Raw genomic sequence first — 15,966 nt, forward strand, 5'->3', positions numbered from 1 at the left:
CACACCTTTCACCATTAACTAAGATAGACTCTCACTGGATTAAAGATTTAAACTTAAGACATGAAACTATAATAACACTGGAAGAGAGTGCAGGGAAAACCCTTGAAGAAATCGGTGTGGGCGAGTATTTTATGAGGAGGACCCCCAGGGCAATTGAAGCAGCTTCAAAAATACACTACTGGGACCCTATCAAACTAAAAAGCTTCTGCACAGCCAAGAATACAGTAAGTAAAGCAAGCAAACAGCCCTCAGAATGGGAGAAGATATTTGCAGGTTATATCTCCGACAAAGGTTTAATAACCAGAATCCACAGAGAACTCAAATGTATTAGCAAGAAAAGAGCAAGTGATCCCATTGCAGGCTGGGCAAGGGACTTGAAGAGAAACTTCTCTGAAGAAGACAGGTGCACGGCCTATAGACATATGAAAAATTGTCATTATCTTTAACCATCAGAGAAATGCAAATCAAAACTACTTTGAGATATCATCTAACTCCAGTAAGATTAGCCCATCTCACAAAATCCCAAGACAGAGATGTTGGCATGGACATGGAGAAAAGGGAACACTTCTATACTGCTGGTGGGAATGCAAATTAATACATTCCTTTTGGAAAGATGTTTGGAGAACACTTAGAGATCTAAAAATAGATCTGTCATTCAATCCTGTAATTCCTCTACTAGGCATATACCCAGAAGACCAAAAATCACATCATAAGAAAGATATTTGTACCAGAATGTTTATTGCAGCCCAATTCATAATTGCTAAGTCATGGAAAAAGCCCAAGTGCCCATCGGTCCATGAATGGATTAATAGATTGTGGTATTTGTACGCCATGGAATATTATGCAGCCTTAAAGAAAGATGGAGACTTTACCTCTTTCATGTTTACATGGATGGAGCTGGAACATTTTCTTCTTAGTAAGGTATCTCAAGAATGGAAGAAAAAGTATCCAATGTACTCAGCCCTACTATGAAACTAATTTATGGCTTTCACATGAAAGCTATAACCCAGTTATAACCTAAGAATAGGGGGAAGGGTGAGAGGAAGGTGATGGAGCGGGGAGGATGGGCAGAGGGAGGGTGATTGGTGGGATTACACCTGCGGTGCATCTTACAAGGGTACATGTGAAACTTAGTAAATGTAGAATGTAAATGTCTTAACACTATAACTAAAAACTGCCAGGAAGGCTATGTTATCCAGTGTGATGAAAATGTGTCAAACGGTCTATAAAACCAGTGTATGGTGCCGCATGATCGCATTAATGTACACAGCTATGATTTAATAATTAAAAAAATAAAAAATACAAAAAAGAAGTAGCTGGAATTCAGTTTTTTAAAATTATCTCTATAAAATTGCAGCTTTTTTATATATAACAACTCAAATGAATCTAACCCCTTCATCTTTGGAAAGTATGATGTGGCTACGTCTTTATATTTAAGCATAGGTTTTCCCTTTTTGAAATAGTCCAATGTCAATCAGAGTCTAAGCTGACCGTTAGAATAGAAGCTCTAGGAGGGCCGGAGCATTGTCCATCTTGGACTAGTCTCGGGAGTGTTCAATAAAAATTTTTGTTGTTACTGAATAGCTTTGCACTTGAGCTGGTGATACAGTTTTGGTTGTAAATGAAGTATATTGATAAGTTAAGGACTGAATTTCTTGTTTGACTCAAAAGCTAACTAGGGCTATTTCCAGCAGCAGCCATCTCTGAGGAGCAAGCTTTCTAGCCACCTGCTGCCTTCTCGTGTCCCCTGCCTGGGCATCTGAAGTGCCAGCGTCGGCCCAGGGCAGGAGAGAAAACACAGGCGCCCAGAGTTACTGAAAAGAGCTGTTAGTAGACTTTCATAGGATTTAGTTCTCAGTTCTGTTTAGTGATTATTCCTACAGTAGTTTAGTCAGTGGTCCTCTATAACTAGGAAAAAGGTAAAAAAAAAGGATGTGTTGCACATAATGATACCATAGGCCATGTTATCCTGTAACCTTTATGACTTTAAAATAATGATTATAATTATTCTGGATAAAGTCTTTACTTAATGGCTTTTGAAAAAGAGTGTGTTCACCAGACCATTGATTTTGCTGATAACTGCAATGTGCCTTTTATTTGTATTTGCTCAATAGCATCAAATTTGCATCATACCCGTTGAAGAATTCTCAACTGAGTATGTGAGGCCTCAAGTCCACTGCATGGCCAGTTATGGGCGATCTGTTAATCAGAGGTAATGTGTTACTCCCTCTCTCTGGGTTTATGCTCTGAGAGATACTGTGATGTTGTAAGGCTGAAACTTTATACTTTAGAAATGATCATACACCAAGTTGCTAAAGTATGGCGATGGGTTTAAAAAGAAAAGAAAAGAAATAATTTACCCTGGCCATCTTTCCAGAATTCCATAATACAGAAAACAGACAAAGAAGCAGACGGGGAAATGGATAAGCCCAGCTCTCAAGGGCAGGGATTCTGCGCCCTGTTCTGAGCCATTGAAAAGACTCATTTTGTCTCAATCCTTTAATCACTATGTCTGCGGCTCTTCAAACCGTGGAGATAATGACCTATCTCACAGCTATTTTATGAGAATTAGCTAAGTGATACTCATGGGGGTTTTGGGTAAGTTTTTTTTTTTTTTTTCTGTAGATCCAGAAACAATTCCTAAACACAGGCCTGAAACCTGGTGTGCATAGTCAGGATGGGTGGCCCCACCAGGACAAGGCAAATCTCACTGTGCCTAGGAGAGAGGCTGTGGGTTTGTTCCCTTTTGTACAGTGTTATGTCAACAATGGTGAGAGTAGTGAATAATGTCATATTAAATGAACAATTAATTTTAGTTCTGGAAAGGGAAGTTTCAGTAAGTTTTTGTCTAGCTTATTTCATTTCAAAATTACTATTTCAGCTGGTTCAGTTGCACAGGAGACTGTGATACACTAACAAACTGCATGGGGCATTGTTAAGTGACTGTCCCCAGAATCCTGTGTTTCCTCGACAGTGGAACCTTCAGATGTTCACATGGCCCTGTGTTCAAAGTCTGTCTCTTCACTGAGGGATGATCCTGTAGTTTTGGGTTGATTTTAAAATGCTCTAATTTTCAGTGCCACCTGTGTCCCCCTGGCACACGAAACCCCTCCCACGGCATTGATTTTGGACGTGTTGAGGAGTGAGCCCTTCCCTCGCTTACCCCAGGATCTTTCACCTTCTGCTGATGCTGTGACTGGAGTCCCCTTGAAGGCTCCACAGGTAGGTGTGCTGTTCCAAAGTCAGTAGTTCTCCAAATGTGGCCCCTGGACCAGCAGCATCCACATCATTTGGGGACTTGTTAGAAATGCAGATTCACAGGCCTCACCCCAGACCTACTAAATCAGAAGATCTGGGGACAGGGCCCAGCAAGCTGTGGGGCTTTTTTGTTTGTTTCAGATTCTCACTCTGTGCCCTGGGCATCCTAGCTCACAGCAACCTCAAACTCTTGGACTTGAGCCATCCTCTTGTCTCAGCCTCCTGAGTAACTGGAACTACAGGCGCCTGCCACAATGCCTGGCTCATTTTTCTATTTTTAATAGAGACAGGGTCTCGCTCTTGCTGAAGCTGGTCTTGAACTCCTGAGCTTAGGCGATCCATTTGCCTCAGCCTTCCAGAGTGTTGGGATTAGAGGCGTGAGCCGCTGTACCCAGCCTGCAATTTGTGTTTTAACAAACCTTGGTAATTCTGACTTCTCTAAAATTTAAGGAAAATTCCACTGTCTTCAGTGGAGAGCCCCAGAAATGCAGGCACCTGGTTCATCCTGCTTGTGACCACCTGACGCACTCTTTCCCTTCCCGAGCTCTGTCAGGCCTCATGTCATGAGACCTCATACTTTTGTGGGGTGCTGCTGTTTGAGACTGTTGAGTTTATTAGTTTTCTTCCCGAGATGGGTCATAGGACTGTTAGAATAATAGCAGTGGCTGATAAATGTCTTTAAGTCCCCTACTGCAAATAGGAAAGTCTAATTAAATATTTATTGATTATAAAGCTAGGGCATAAAGGTATAATATGACAGTGTATTTTTTCGCTGTAAACTATAAAATCACAGGACTTTTTAAGTTCTAGATTATGGAAATATACTTACTGTGCTGATATCAAAGGTTGAATATTCCTTATCCAAAATGCTTGGGATGTGAAGTGTTTTGGATTTGGATTTTTTTTAGATTTTGGAATAGTTATGTTATATTTGCCAGCTGAGCATCCCTAATCCAATAATCCAAAATTGAAAATACTCCAGTGAGCTTTTCCTTTGGAGGAGGACAAAGTGGAGGCTCAAAAAGTTTTGGAGTTTCGATGTTTGGATTGAGGATACTCAACCTGTATTTTGTCCTTGTAATCCCAAAGATGGTTCAGGCCAGATCACGCTACATCAGGTTTGGAAATTAACAAGATCTGAGGGATAAAATCAAGGTCCCAAATGGGGAAGGCAGCCTAAAATATTAGGGGAGTTGAAACCAAGTGACAAATGACCTTCAGTGAGTTATTTTTCCTCCCTGAGTCACAGCTCTCATCTGAAAGGACAGGATGATCTTTTGTGTTATTGCGGTTGCTATTTTTTGAGGGTTGGAGGATTTATTCCTTACACAGGGAGGCTTTCTGGGGAGAGCAGTGTTCAGACCCCAGCTGGAGCAAAGAAAACATGTTGTGGTTTTCACTGTGGCTGGTGGGAGAGGAGGGAGGGCCAGCAGTCCAGGGAGGATGCCTTCTTCCATGGGCTGGGAGTTGTGTGGGTTGAACTCCCCACTCAGGCCAAGCGAGAGAGCCCCCTGGGCTTTCTTATCAGCTTGTCTAGCTTGAGGCAGAAGACAGAACAGAATAATGAGGCTTGACAGCTGTCAGTGAACAAAAGTGGAGTTGGGGCAGGTGCAATGGCCCACACTTGTAATCCCAGCACTTTGAAAGGCCCAGGCAGGAGGATCATTTGAGGCCAGGAGTTCAAGACCAGTCTGAGCAACATGGTGAGACCCCCATCTCTACAAAAAATTAAAAAATTACCATTAAAAAATAAGGCATGTGGCACATGCTTATATTCCCAGCTCCTCAGGAGGCTGAGGCAGGAAGATCACTTGAGCCCAGGAGTTGGAGGCTGCAGTGAGCTGTGATGATGCTACTGCAGTCTAACCCAGGCAACAGAGTGAGACATTATTTCCAAAAAAGAAAAAGAAAAATCGAGTCAGACTTTTTATTCCCTAGTAATTATGAATAGAGCTGCTATGAACATTCTTGTATGGCCACTTGGCAAACATATTATGCATTTTGGTTGGGGATGTACTCAGGAGTGCAATTGCTAGGTTATATGTCCTACAGTACCAAACAATTTTCTTTTTGTTTTTTTTTTTTTATTTTCTTTTTTTTTTTTCTTTTTTTTTTATTGTTGGGGATTCATTGAGGGTACAATAAGCCAGTTACACTGAAGTACCAAACAATTTTCAACAAGATGTACCAAATTACCCCCTCCAACAGTATTTACGCTTGTTCCACAGTTTGTTTATCCATTCTGCAGGTGAGAGATAGTTGGTTTCCAGTTTTTGTGATTATAAGTAAAGCTGCTATAAACATCCATGTGAAATTTCTGTGTCAATATAGATTGTCAGTTCTCTTGGGTAAATACCTAGGTTGTTTTTGACCTTTAAATACTCTGTGATTCTCCTCATTCATAGCTCTTCAGCTTGAGGGTTTTTTCCTCCTTTTTCCCTCTTAGAACCAAGTGACCCTGAGAGGACTTATCCCCCACCTGGGCCGATACATCTTTGTCATTCATTTCCATCAACCAGAGCACCCGACCTTTCCCGCACAGGTGTCGGTGCAGGGTGGGCGACCGAGGTCAGGTGAGCAGCAGGCCCCCCAGCCCACCTGCCCCGACCTCGCAGCCACGTGACAGGAAGTTTTCTCTCTCCCAGGTTCCTTCCAGGCCTCTTTTTGCCCCCATGTACTGGGCTGCCGGGATCAAGTGGTCTCCGAAGGCCGGGTTGAGTTTGACATCTCAGAGCCAGAGGTGGCTGTGACGGTGAAGGTTCCAGAAGGAAAGTCTTTAGTTCTGGTGCGTTCTGCTTGTCCCTCAACTCGCTTCTCCCACAGCTGCCTAGGTTGCCCATTCTTTGTATCTGTGAGGCCTGTGGTAATAGTTCCTCCAAGGAGCTGAAGTCAAATTTATAGAAAAGCATTTAAATTTTATAGTTATCTTTTACTAAAAAAAAAAAAGAAGAAGAAGAAGAAGAAAAAAGCACGTGACAATTAAAGTCCCGGGAAGTGGGGCTGACTAAGAGTGAGCCCCTCGCCCTCCACTGCCCCTGCTCACCCCTCCCCCACTGCTCTCTCTGCAGCATTTCCCACTCCTGTCCTTCGGCTTCTACAGGTGTGTTCCCTTGGTTATCTCCGGCTTTGGCCAGCGCTTCTTCTGTGGTTTCTCCCTCCCCCTTGTTTCTGTGTGTTGGTAGAGTTTGACACGGGACCTCCTCGTATCATTTCTCTCTGGATACTTCACGTGCACCCAGTGATTCTATTCGCTCCTCTGCGGGAAGGATGCTCACCCCTGTAAATTCATCTCCAATCTTTCCTGAGCTTTCTAGGCCCAGTGCATGACCACCTACTGCATACTGGCTTCCTGGAGACTGCCCAGATCCCTCGCACGCAGCCTGCTCCCTGCGCAGCCCAGTGCACCGCACCCTGCTCACTACAGCGACCCGGCGACCTCTTTCTCCACCATCTTTGCTACTACAGACTCAGGCATCACACACTGTGAATGTGTCCTCTGCCGTGTCTCTTTCAAGCATCTGTTCCATTTGGGTCCCATTGTTCTCCTTGACCATCCTTTCCCTCAGTTGGATGGGACCAACCACCTGCCATGGTCTCCCTTCTTCCTTCCCACCTCCATGCTCTTAGCAGTGACATGCCTGACCTGAGCAGGGCTCAGAGCATGCCAGATGACCCCCACCACTGACAGGATGCTGTTCGTGTGCTTCCCTGGGATCACGTCTAACCCATCTCTCACCCTCCCTTCCTGCCTTTACTGTGCTCCAGGCCTCCCCCTCCCACACGTCTCTCTCTGGCGGTGCTGACCCATTCTCAAGCCCCCAGACATGCCATTTCCTCTCACACCACTAGGCTTTCTCATGCTGTCCCTTTTTCTAACATTTCTACATCTCTGCTTGGAAAAGTCCTGTTGACTCATTCATCCAGCTCAGAATTAAGTCATCGTGTCTGCAAAGCCTTCCAGGGAACCAGGCCCCTCACCCAGACCCCACTGTGGTGCTCTCCAGCCCTGAGCTGTGCCTTCTCTACCCTACAAGGGTGTTGTCTTCCTGGGGGACAGGGCCCTGACTATCAATTGCGCATCTCCTGTGCCTAGAACACTGCCTGGAGCATGGTGCTTGGCCAATGCTTATTGAATTGAATATTGTGAGAGCAATAAACTCTGTAAGCCCCATAATCTGGTGCACAGTTGGCAAATACATTTGAAAGAAATCTGCAGCATTTGCTGTGGGCGTAAACTGGTTTGTACAGGCAGAGGGAACCAAGCAGCACTTTTAAAGACTGGGCTACAGTTATTCATGACAGACAGCTGAGGGAATCCCAGGCATGGATGACCAGGCCTTGGCCATCTAACAGGGCCCTGCTCACCCCAAGGCCTCCAGCCCAGCCGGCCCTTGCAGCTGCTGCTTCTCTGAGCAGGTGGTGCTCCCAGGCGTCTGTCTGGTGCTCCCTGCTCCCTGCACAGCCATGTGGATGGAGCCTCTAACCCTGGCTGATGTTAATATTTGCTCTTGTGATTTCACAAATCCTGATTCATTTGCTCTTGGACTTGGACTGATAAAGAGCATTGTTCTTGGTGAAGAGAAAGTACCAGTTGAGTGGCCCTTATCGGAAATGCTTGGGACCAGATTTGGGATTTTTTTCAAACTTTTGAATGTTTGTGTGATGCTTATGGGTTGAGCATCCCCAACTCAAAAATCTGAAATCTGAAATCCTCCTCCAAGGAGCATTTCTTTTGAGCATGTCCTTTGAGCATCATGTCAGTGGTCCAAAAGTGTCAGATTTTGAAGCATTTTGGACTTTTGAATTTTCGGACCAGAGATGCTTAGCCTGCATAAATAATAGCCTTGGGTGTGCTTGTCATGGAAACCCAGTGACACCTGGTGGGTTTCTTTTAGGTCCGCGTTCTTGTGGTGCCTGCAGAGACTCATGACTACCAAATACTTCACAAAAAATCAGTGGACAAGTCATTTGAGTTTATCGCCAATTGTGGAGGAAACAGTTTTTATATTGAGTGAGTGTCACCCTGTGGGAAGGCTCTGGAATGCATTGGGCACTCCCACATTCCCGACCTGTGAGGCCCAGGGAGGGGCTGGCCCTTAGGTCTGTCCTCTTACCGTCACCACCCAGGGAGTGGCAGGGAGCTGGGGTCTGGGGAGGAAGACGCCGTCCTGTGCACCGGTCATCCTACGACAGCCTTCACAATGCGCCATCTGAGAACCATGACTTTAAACTCAGCGGAGGTCCTCCCTCCAACCTGGATTCAGGGGCTGATTAAAATTTCTCTGCCTCACTGCTTTCTGTGTGCTCACACAGATTCCTGAATGATACCAAACAGGACAGTCCCCACGGGGAAGGAGGTCAGCCCCAACTCCCACTCCCCTTGGCCATCTGCCCGAGCAGGGAGTGTCCTGAGCTGCCACCTCCCTGTCTTCTCTCTCTGCACCCCTGAATGCCAAGGACCAAGTTTGCCTCCTCCAAGTTCCTGAGGCACCCAGGTGCTCCAGGGGCCCTGGGAGATATGCCTCCTGTGTAGCGAGTATTCAGAGCAAAGGCTCTGAAGTCAGACAGCTGTGGCTTGAGACATCTGCTCAGCCATTACAAAGCCCTGCAGCCTTGACAATGTCCCTCAACTTCTAGGAGCCTCAGATGTCTTATCTGTAAATGGGGGCTTAGGCCTAAGAAGGTGAGAGATTGTGAGGTCACATGAGGTGTAGATAAGGCCTACAGAGCTTGACATTCGGGTGAATGTGACATTCAGCTTTCCTTTTCTTCAGTATCTTTTTTTTTTTTTTTAAGAGACAGAGTCTCACTCTGTCACCCTTGGCAGAGTGCCGTGCGTGGCGTCACAGCTCACAGCAAACTCCAGCTCCTGGATTCTCTTGCCTCAGCCTCCCAAGTAGCTGGGACTACAGGTGCCTGCCACAACGTCCAGCTATTTTTTTGTTGTTATTGTTGCAGTTTGGCCAGGGCTGGGTTTGAATCCGCCACCCTTGGTATATGGGGCTGGCGCCCTACCCACTGAGCCACAGGCGCCGCCCTTCATTATCTTTTCAAAAGTTATATTATTACAGATATAGGTGTGCTTTGGGGGCACTTTATTTAGATATAATTCACCTACCATAGAGTTCGTCTGTTAGGTGCATTTTCACCCTTTTATTCCAGCCACCCAAGTTCCCACTGACCAGCCCTGCAGTCCCCTCCTGCAGTGGACGCATGGGTCTGAGTCCAGGTGGGGCGCCTTCTCACACTTCCCAGACTCCAGAGCCCTGCCCCCTCCCAAAGACACTGCCGGGTGGAACAGGGGAGGTTGGAGGCATTTCCAGGCACGCCTCCTGGGATCTCACCACGAGTCATTGGTCTCCACAGCCCCCAGACAGCCTCTGAATTCTGTAAGAATTCCGCCCGGTCCCTGGTGGCCTTTTACCACAAGGGTGCGTTGCCTTGTGAGTGCCACCCCGCTGGGGCCATCAGCCATCCCTGCAGCCCCCAGGGCGGGCAGTGCCCATGCCGACCCAATGTCATCGGGCGGCAGTGCACCCGCTGTGCGCCGGGCCACTACGGATTCCCTCACTGCAAGGGTAAGTGCACATTCCTGGGAGCCTGAGGTCATCTCTGGGCAGGCTGTAGACTTTCTCTGTGCTGGACCCTCACCTGGAGTCTGACTCAGAGACCTGATCTGGGGTCTAGGACTCTGCATTTCTAATAAACACCCAGGTGATGCTACCCACACTCTGAGTAGCAAGGTTCTAGAAGATGTGTTTGTGATTCCCACACCATATGACCTAGGCATTTGGAGAAGCAGGTGAGTGTAAATAGTATTAAACATCAGGGTCTCAGACAGCTCAATTCCCTTTTAGTGGAACCCCCTGAAATTTTTGTAGCCCATCCAAAACTCAGTTGAGATAGTAGAGCCAGGGTCACACTCCCTGGATGAGAAGCCCTTGGACCTTTATCTAAGAATTGTCCTATAGCCTGCGGTGTAGGGTTAGCCCACTTTATTTATTCTTATAAGAATTTTATTGCAAATTTGGCAATAGTTTTAAGACCATAAGCTATATTGATGTTTAGTCTTTCATAAAAGAAAATAAGGCTCTAAGAACAACTCTAATATCTCAATAAAGAATGTAAAATACTTTTAACTTATTTGTAAGTAAAATTACTTGGTAAGTCATAAAAACATTAATAAAAAGCAATTCAGTGAAAGGAAGTTAACAGAGCACATATGAAAAACATTCTGCTGAAATCATGAATAAGTATACTTCTATACCTGTATAACATTTATTTGCAGAGTGAAAAGATGTTAGTAAAATGTATGGATTGTTCTGCTGTGAGTATTTTGTGATTTTGAGGTTAGCCCACTTTATGTGGCAACCGGGAGGAATGCAGACAGACAGAGTCCCCACATGGCCACCAGCCTTTGCCTGCAGGAGGGAACGAGGACCCTGCCACTGTGTCCTGCCCTGACCCTGGGCTCTGGACCCATGATGCCCTGGGGTGATGTGGCTTAGAGCCGCTTAAGCATCCGCTGCTCACTTTTAGAACCCCCCGATGGACAGAAGCCCCACGAATGGCACACGACAGCCACTCGGTAGGATCCCTGCAGTATCCCTTTTGGAGCAGGTGGTCCAGCTGTGCCTCATTCTGTATCCAGACACTGTATCTAGGGGTCTTGGCCTCAAGAAACATTCCTCTCTGATCAGAACATCTCTTCCAGACCCCTCAGAAGCTTCTGGAACTCATGGCAGTCGGTGTAGTCCCGTCAGAGGTCAGGCAGCATCTAACCCTGACGTGGTATCTCTTTATCCTCTGGCCAGCGTGCAGCTGCGGCCGGCGCCTCTGTGAAGAGATGACCGGGCAGTGCCTCTGCCCTCCGCGCACGGTCCGCCCGCAGTGTGAGGCGTGTGAAGCACACTCCTTCAGCTTCCACCCCCTGGCTGGCTGCGAAGGCTGCAACTGTTCAAGGAGGGGAACCGTCGGGGCCGCCACCCCAGCATGTGACCGGGACAGTGGGCAGTGCAGGTGAGCTGAGGAGGAGTGGCCTGCCAGATCCTGTCATGGGGGCGGGGGCCAGATGCCATCTGTCCATGCTGGCCATCATCACTTCCCACCTGTCCAGGAGTGCCTGGTGAGCTTCCTCAGGTTGGGTTGTGCTGTGGTGGGTGGAGGGATCGTTCCCTTCAGGCTCAGGGCCACTGGGATCACCAGCTGCCAGGCCAGAGCAGCCTTGTGCGTGCACCCCAGCATGTTGTCGCCTTAGGATCGTGTTCTGTGTTGCCACCTGTGGGTAATTAAGTTATCAGTAACCTTTATAGCCTCACTGTGAGGCCTGTGTGTAGGCATGGGCTGTGAGCCCTCATTCTAGGGTTAGACCGCTGTGTCTTAAGGACAGTGAACGACAGTCTGTGATCCTTGAGCTGGAAGGGGAGCCGACGCCTCCACAGCAGGGCTTGGTTAAGAATGGGAAGCGAGTCTGGCTGGGTAGGGTGTGCCCTGGGGAGCAGAGAGTGGGGCTGGCCTCAGAGGACCACCGAGCACTCCCGTGCATGAAGCTAAGAGACAGGTTGCAAATGTGGGCCCCAGATGCCCAAAGCAGATGCCTTGATACTGTTTGGTTCAGCAGCCCGGGCTCTGCCTTGGAAGGTGAGGCCAGCATCCCTTGCATGGTTCCAGGTGATGAGCCTGACTGATTTCAGCAGAGCCAGTGGCCATAGGGATAAAGAACAGGATTCAATTCTTAGAAAAGGCTGGAAAGGATTGGGCTGGGGGTTACATGATGGGAAAACTGGGCCACAGCTTCCAGAGCTCAGGCCAGTGTGGCTGTGTGCAGGGGAAGCATGGGGTTCACTATCCACCCCACACCCCCAACACAGATGTGCAGCCCAGGCACAGAGAAGTGACGGGGGTTGTGGCCTGTGATTTCAGCATGAGAGCCAGGAAGGGCCGGAGCTGCTAGTGACAAGCACTCCAGCTTGAGGGCAGATGTGTTGGTTTCCTGCAGCTGCTGTAACAAGTGACGACCAACAGGGTGGCTTAAAATGACAGAAATTTATTCTCTCACATTTCTGGCGTGTAGGAGTTTGAGATCAAGATGTCAGCAGGGCTGGGTCCTGGTGGAGGCCCCCGGGAGGAATCTGTCCCAGGCCTTTCTCTTATCTCCTGGTGTCCCTTGGACTTCCTGGGCTTGTGGCTGTATTGCTCTGATCTCTGCTTCTGTCATCACATGCTGTCCTCACGGAGTGTCTCTGTCCTCAGTCACGTGGTGCCCAAGTCACGTGGCGCCCTCTCAGGGGTGTGTCTGTGTCTCTTCTCATTTTCTTTAAGGACACCAGTCAAACTGGGGCCTCCCTTACTGCCAGGAATCCTCATCTTACCTTGATTATACCTGTGAAGACCCCATTTCCAAACAAGGTCATGTTCTCAGGTTTAGATCTTGGGCTAATTCTTCGGGGAGGCAGGATTCAACTCTCTATAGCAGCACTGCTTCCACTTTTCCTATAGACAGACCCTTCCCCACACCTCTAATCGCTGCCTGGTGCTTACCAACTCCTTGTGCTGCCAGGCCCTTGTAAGGAAGCTGGGAGAAAAACTTGAGTCACCAAACATTCCAAGTCTTTAAAACCACAAGGTGAGTCCTGCCTGACTCAACTCTGTGGCTCAGATTTGGGTCCCTGCGGGGATACCCGAGTCTAATCACAGGAAGCAAAGGAACAAAGGAGGAGGAGAAGGAGCGGTAGGATTCACAACAGGGTCAGTCTCTGCAAACAGAACTTCGCACAGTTTCTCAGCGCTGCCACCACGGAAAAATAAAACCAAGAATGTTATAATGTTTTTAAAATCAGTTGAGACATCAGGAGGTAATGGATAGAATCACCCTAGTATTTTAAGTAGAAACTTTAAAAAGTTTTGACCAAACCCTCCCTGCCCATGACAATTTAATAGCCTGGAAAATTCCTAGCTCAGGACTGAGGCATGTCTCTAGTTTTGCCCAAACCTGAGAGCACCAAGAGGAATGGAATCTTACTTGTATCACACTTAACCCAAGATGTGGAATTGTTTACTTTGACATTGCCAAAGAGACTGTAATAACCCACTGGGTTATTACTATGCACGATCAAAGTGGATTTGTCATAAAAGAACCCTGGCAGATAACGGAAGAAAAACTTTCAGTTTATTCTATGACTATAAATTGCACAAATTGCTGATGGTAATTCCAGTGTAAATACTGGAAAAGCTTTTGATTGCCTGAAAGAATTATTACTTTATAAAATATTAGAGGAAAGACTGTTTGTCCCCCCCCCCCAAAAACATTTCCTGTTTCCTGATGTTTAGAGGAACCTAACGCTTTTACCAAGCTGAAAACTTTGAATTTTCAAATTGAACTTGAGTACTTATTGGTGTTACAGTTTATCTTACTAAAAGAAGGTCAAACTGTTATAAATATTAATCTACTTTAAAATGAATTACAAAAATAATTCTAGGAATCCACAATACTCAAGCTTTACTTAATTTAAATTGGCATAATTTTAAAGACAATTGGGAATACGTCCAGTTGACTTCGAGCTAGACTTGGGCAAGGCCTTTGCCTTCCTGGGTCTCAGTTTCTGAATCTGTAAAGAGAATTATTAAAATCATCTCTGACTCCCCATCTAAATTGAAAATTCTGATTCTGTTTCTTCTTCAATCTCTGATTGAAAATTATATTCTATAAATACCCCAGAAGCCTATTATTTCGGTCAACCCCATTAGATTGAAATCATAAAGATACTTACCTTGTTGAAATTTTCATTTTTATAGCAACACAAAACAGCAAATACAGTAGAACCTCTTCCCTAGTTGACCAACTCCCTACACTGACCATCTCCTTAAGGTGACCTAATTTTCATAGACTGGACATGCATCCCATGTGCAAAGCAGTACAGTAGGCCTTATGTTGACCATCAGTTTGTTACAGACCTGGGTGGTCAACTTACAGAAGTTTCACTATATGTATATTCAATCAAATATAGGGGTAATAAAAAGTAACTTTCTACCTGCTTTTAATAAGGGAAGGTGTGTACCGCCAAAGTCTTTGAACACGCAAAAGGTCTACTCAGAAGATTTTATCAATCTTTGACAGTTACAAGGAACCTGGGGAACACTGCTTTTAAAAGCAGTCATGATGTCACCCACGTTCAGACCATTTCAAGATTGATTAAAGGAGACAGCAGTCCCCCCAGACAGCCAGCAGAGCCACCTATACAACATGCCTTTTCTGAAGAATGGTGGCGACAGCCTTTTGGGACGACCTCTGTCTCCTCATAGATATACTAAGTGTTTGTATTAGATGGAGAAATGAAATACCAGAAAAGGTCATAGACTTGGCATTCTTGGAACAGGCCTACTTCCAGCTAGGCATCAATCCCTGAGCCCTAACAACTTCCAGAGGCAATTCCGCTGATGCACTTCATTGAATAATCAGAATGGGGCCAGCCGGGCCATGTGTGAGTGCTGGGACATGGGGACTGCTGCACAGGGGGACCTCAGAGCTCTCACCTGCACTCCCCTGTCATCCTTCACCCTTTCCCCTCATCTGCCTGGATGATCCTTCTCGGGCTGTTTCATGGGCTGTGTTTCTTCCTTCTGCCCTAGATGGGGAGGACAGGTGGTGTGAGTCGGCACAAAGTTGATGCTTGTCTCTGCTGCCTGCTCCCTTCCCTTCTCCTTCCCCGTCCTTCTTTTCTTTTCTTTTCTTTTCTTTCTTTCCCCTTAATCTAAGAGGAATATGATAAATACATGATTATAATGGGATTTAAAAATCTGTTTTCCCCATAATTTTGTCGGTAATGTATGGGACTATTAGTCTATGAAACTTGAAACAATGTTGAGAAGTACGTATATGTTTGTGATTTACTCTCTCTGATTTCTTTTCTTCTTGGCATGTGATTTTTGTTGTTGTTGTTATTTTAACGAGGATGAAATGGCTCCCTCAGTTCCTTGTGAGGTTTTGGGGGGGGGGTTATTTTGCCTTAAATTCTATTTCACATACGTTTTATAGCTCAAAGTGTACAAATACCTACTCTAAATTGGACACTGTGCCTTATGGAAGGCACACAGGTCGTTGGTCTCTGTCTTTTTTTTTTTTTTGAGATAAGAGTCTCAAGCTGTTGCCCTGGGTAGAGTGCAGTAGCATCATAGCTCACAGCAACCTCCAACTTGAGCTCCAGCAATCCTCTTGCCTCAGTTTTTCTATTTTTAGTAGAGATGGGATCTCGCTTTTGTTCAGGCTGGTCTTGAACTCGTAAGCTCAAGGCATGCACATGCCTCGGCCACCCAGAGTGCTAGGATTGCAGGCATGAGCCACTGTGCCCGGGCAGGACAGTGCAGTGTGGTGACTGGTGTGTCACAGGGACACAGGGCTCTGCAGGACACCCCTTCACACACATACAGACCGACTTCCCACGCTCAGCTGGCCCCCACGTTCCTTAGCTTGTGCCTTCTTTTCTTCTCAGCTTGGTTTTCTCACTTCTTCAAAACACTTTCTGTACATGTTCCGTTCTCCAGTTATGAAAACTCCCTGCTCCTCTCTGCCACCCCAAATTATGACTCTCCTTCAAGGATTTGTGTTAGACATCCTAACTCAAAGGCGACACAATGCCCTCCACAAGTCCGCAGAGACCTCCTCGTGGTCTGGCCAGTGCTTAGCTTAGCTGGCTCATTCTCACATGGTGA

At 46.4% G+C, this 15,966-nt stretch overlaps 1 protein-coding gene across 1 annotated transcript in view; it reads left to right on the forward strand.

Annotated features, from left to right (window-relative positions):
- The window catches only part of LAMA3 (laminin subunit alpha 3), a 285,924-nt gene that overhangs the window by 173,514 nt on the left and 96,444 nt on the right, over positions 1–15,966 (forward strand). Inside the window, exons 26-32 of the mRNA XM_053571366.1 lie at positions 2,115–2,212; positions 3,078–3,222; positions 5,705–5,831; positions 5,904–6,043; positions 8,154–8,269; positions 9,625–9,836; positions 11,073–11,277. Of these exons, the coding sequence (XP_053427341.1) occupies positions 2,115–2,212; positions 3,078–3,222; positions 5,705–5,831; positions 5,904–6,043; positions 8,154–8,269; positions 9,625–9,836; positions 11,073–11,277 (1,043 nt within the window). The remainder of the gene's footprint in view (positions 1–2,114; positions 2,213–3,077; positions 3,223–5,704; positions 5,832–5,903; positions 6,044–8,153; positions 8,270–9,624; positions 9,837–11,072; positions 11,278–15,966) is intronic.

This window comes from Nycticebus coucang, chromosome 19, assembly GCF_027406575.1.
Source record: "Nycticebus coucang isolate mNycCou1 chromosome 19, mNycCou1.pri, whole genome shotgun sequence".
Classification (NCBI taxonomy): domain Eukaryota; kingdom Metazoa; phylum Chordata; class Mammalia; order Primates; family Lorisidae; genus Nycticebus; species Nycticebus coucang.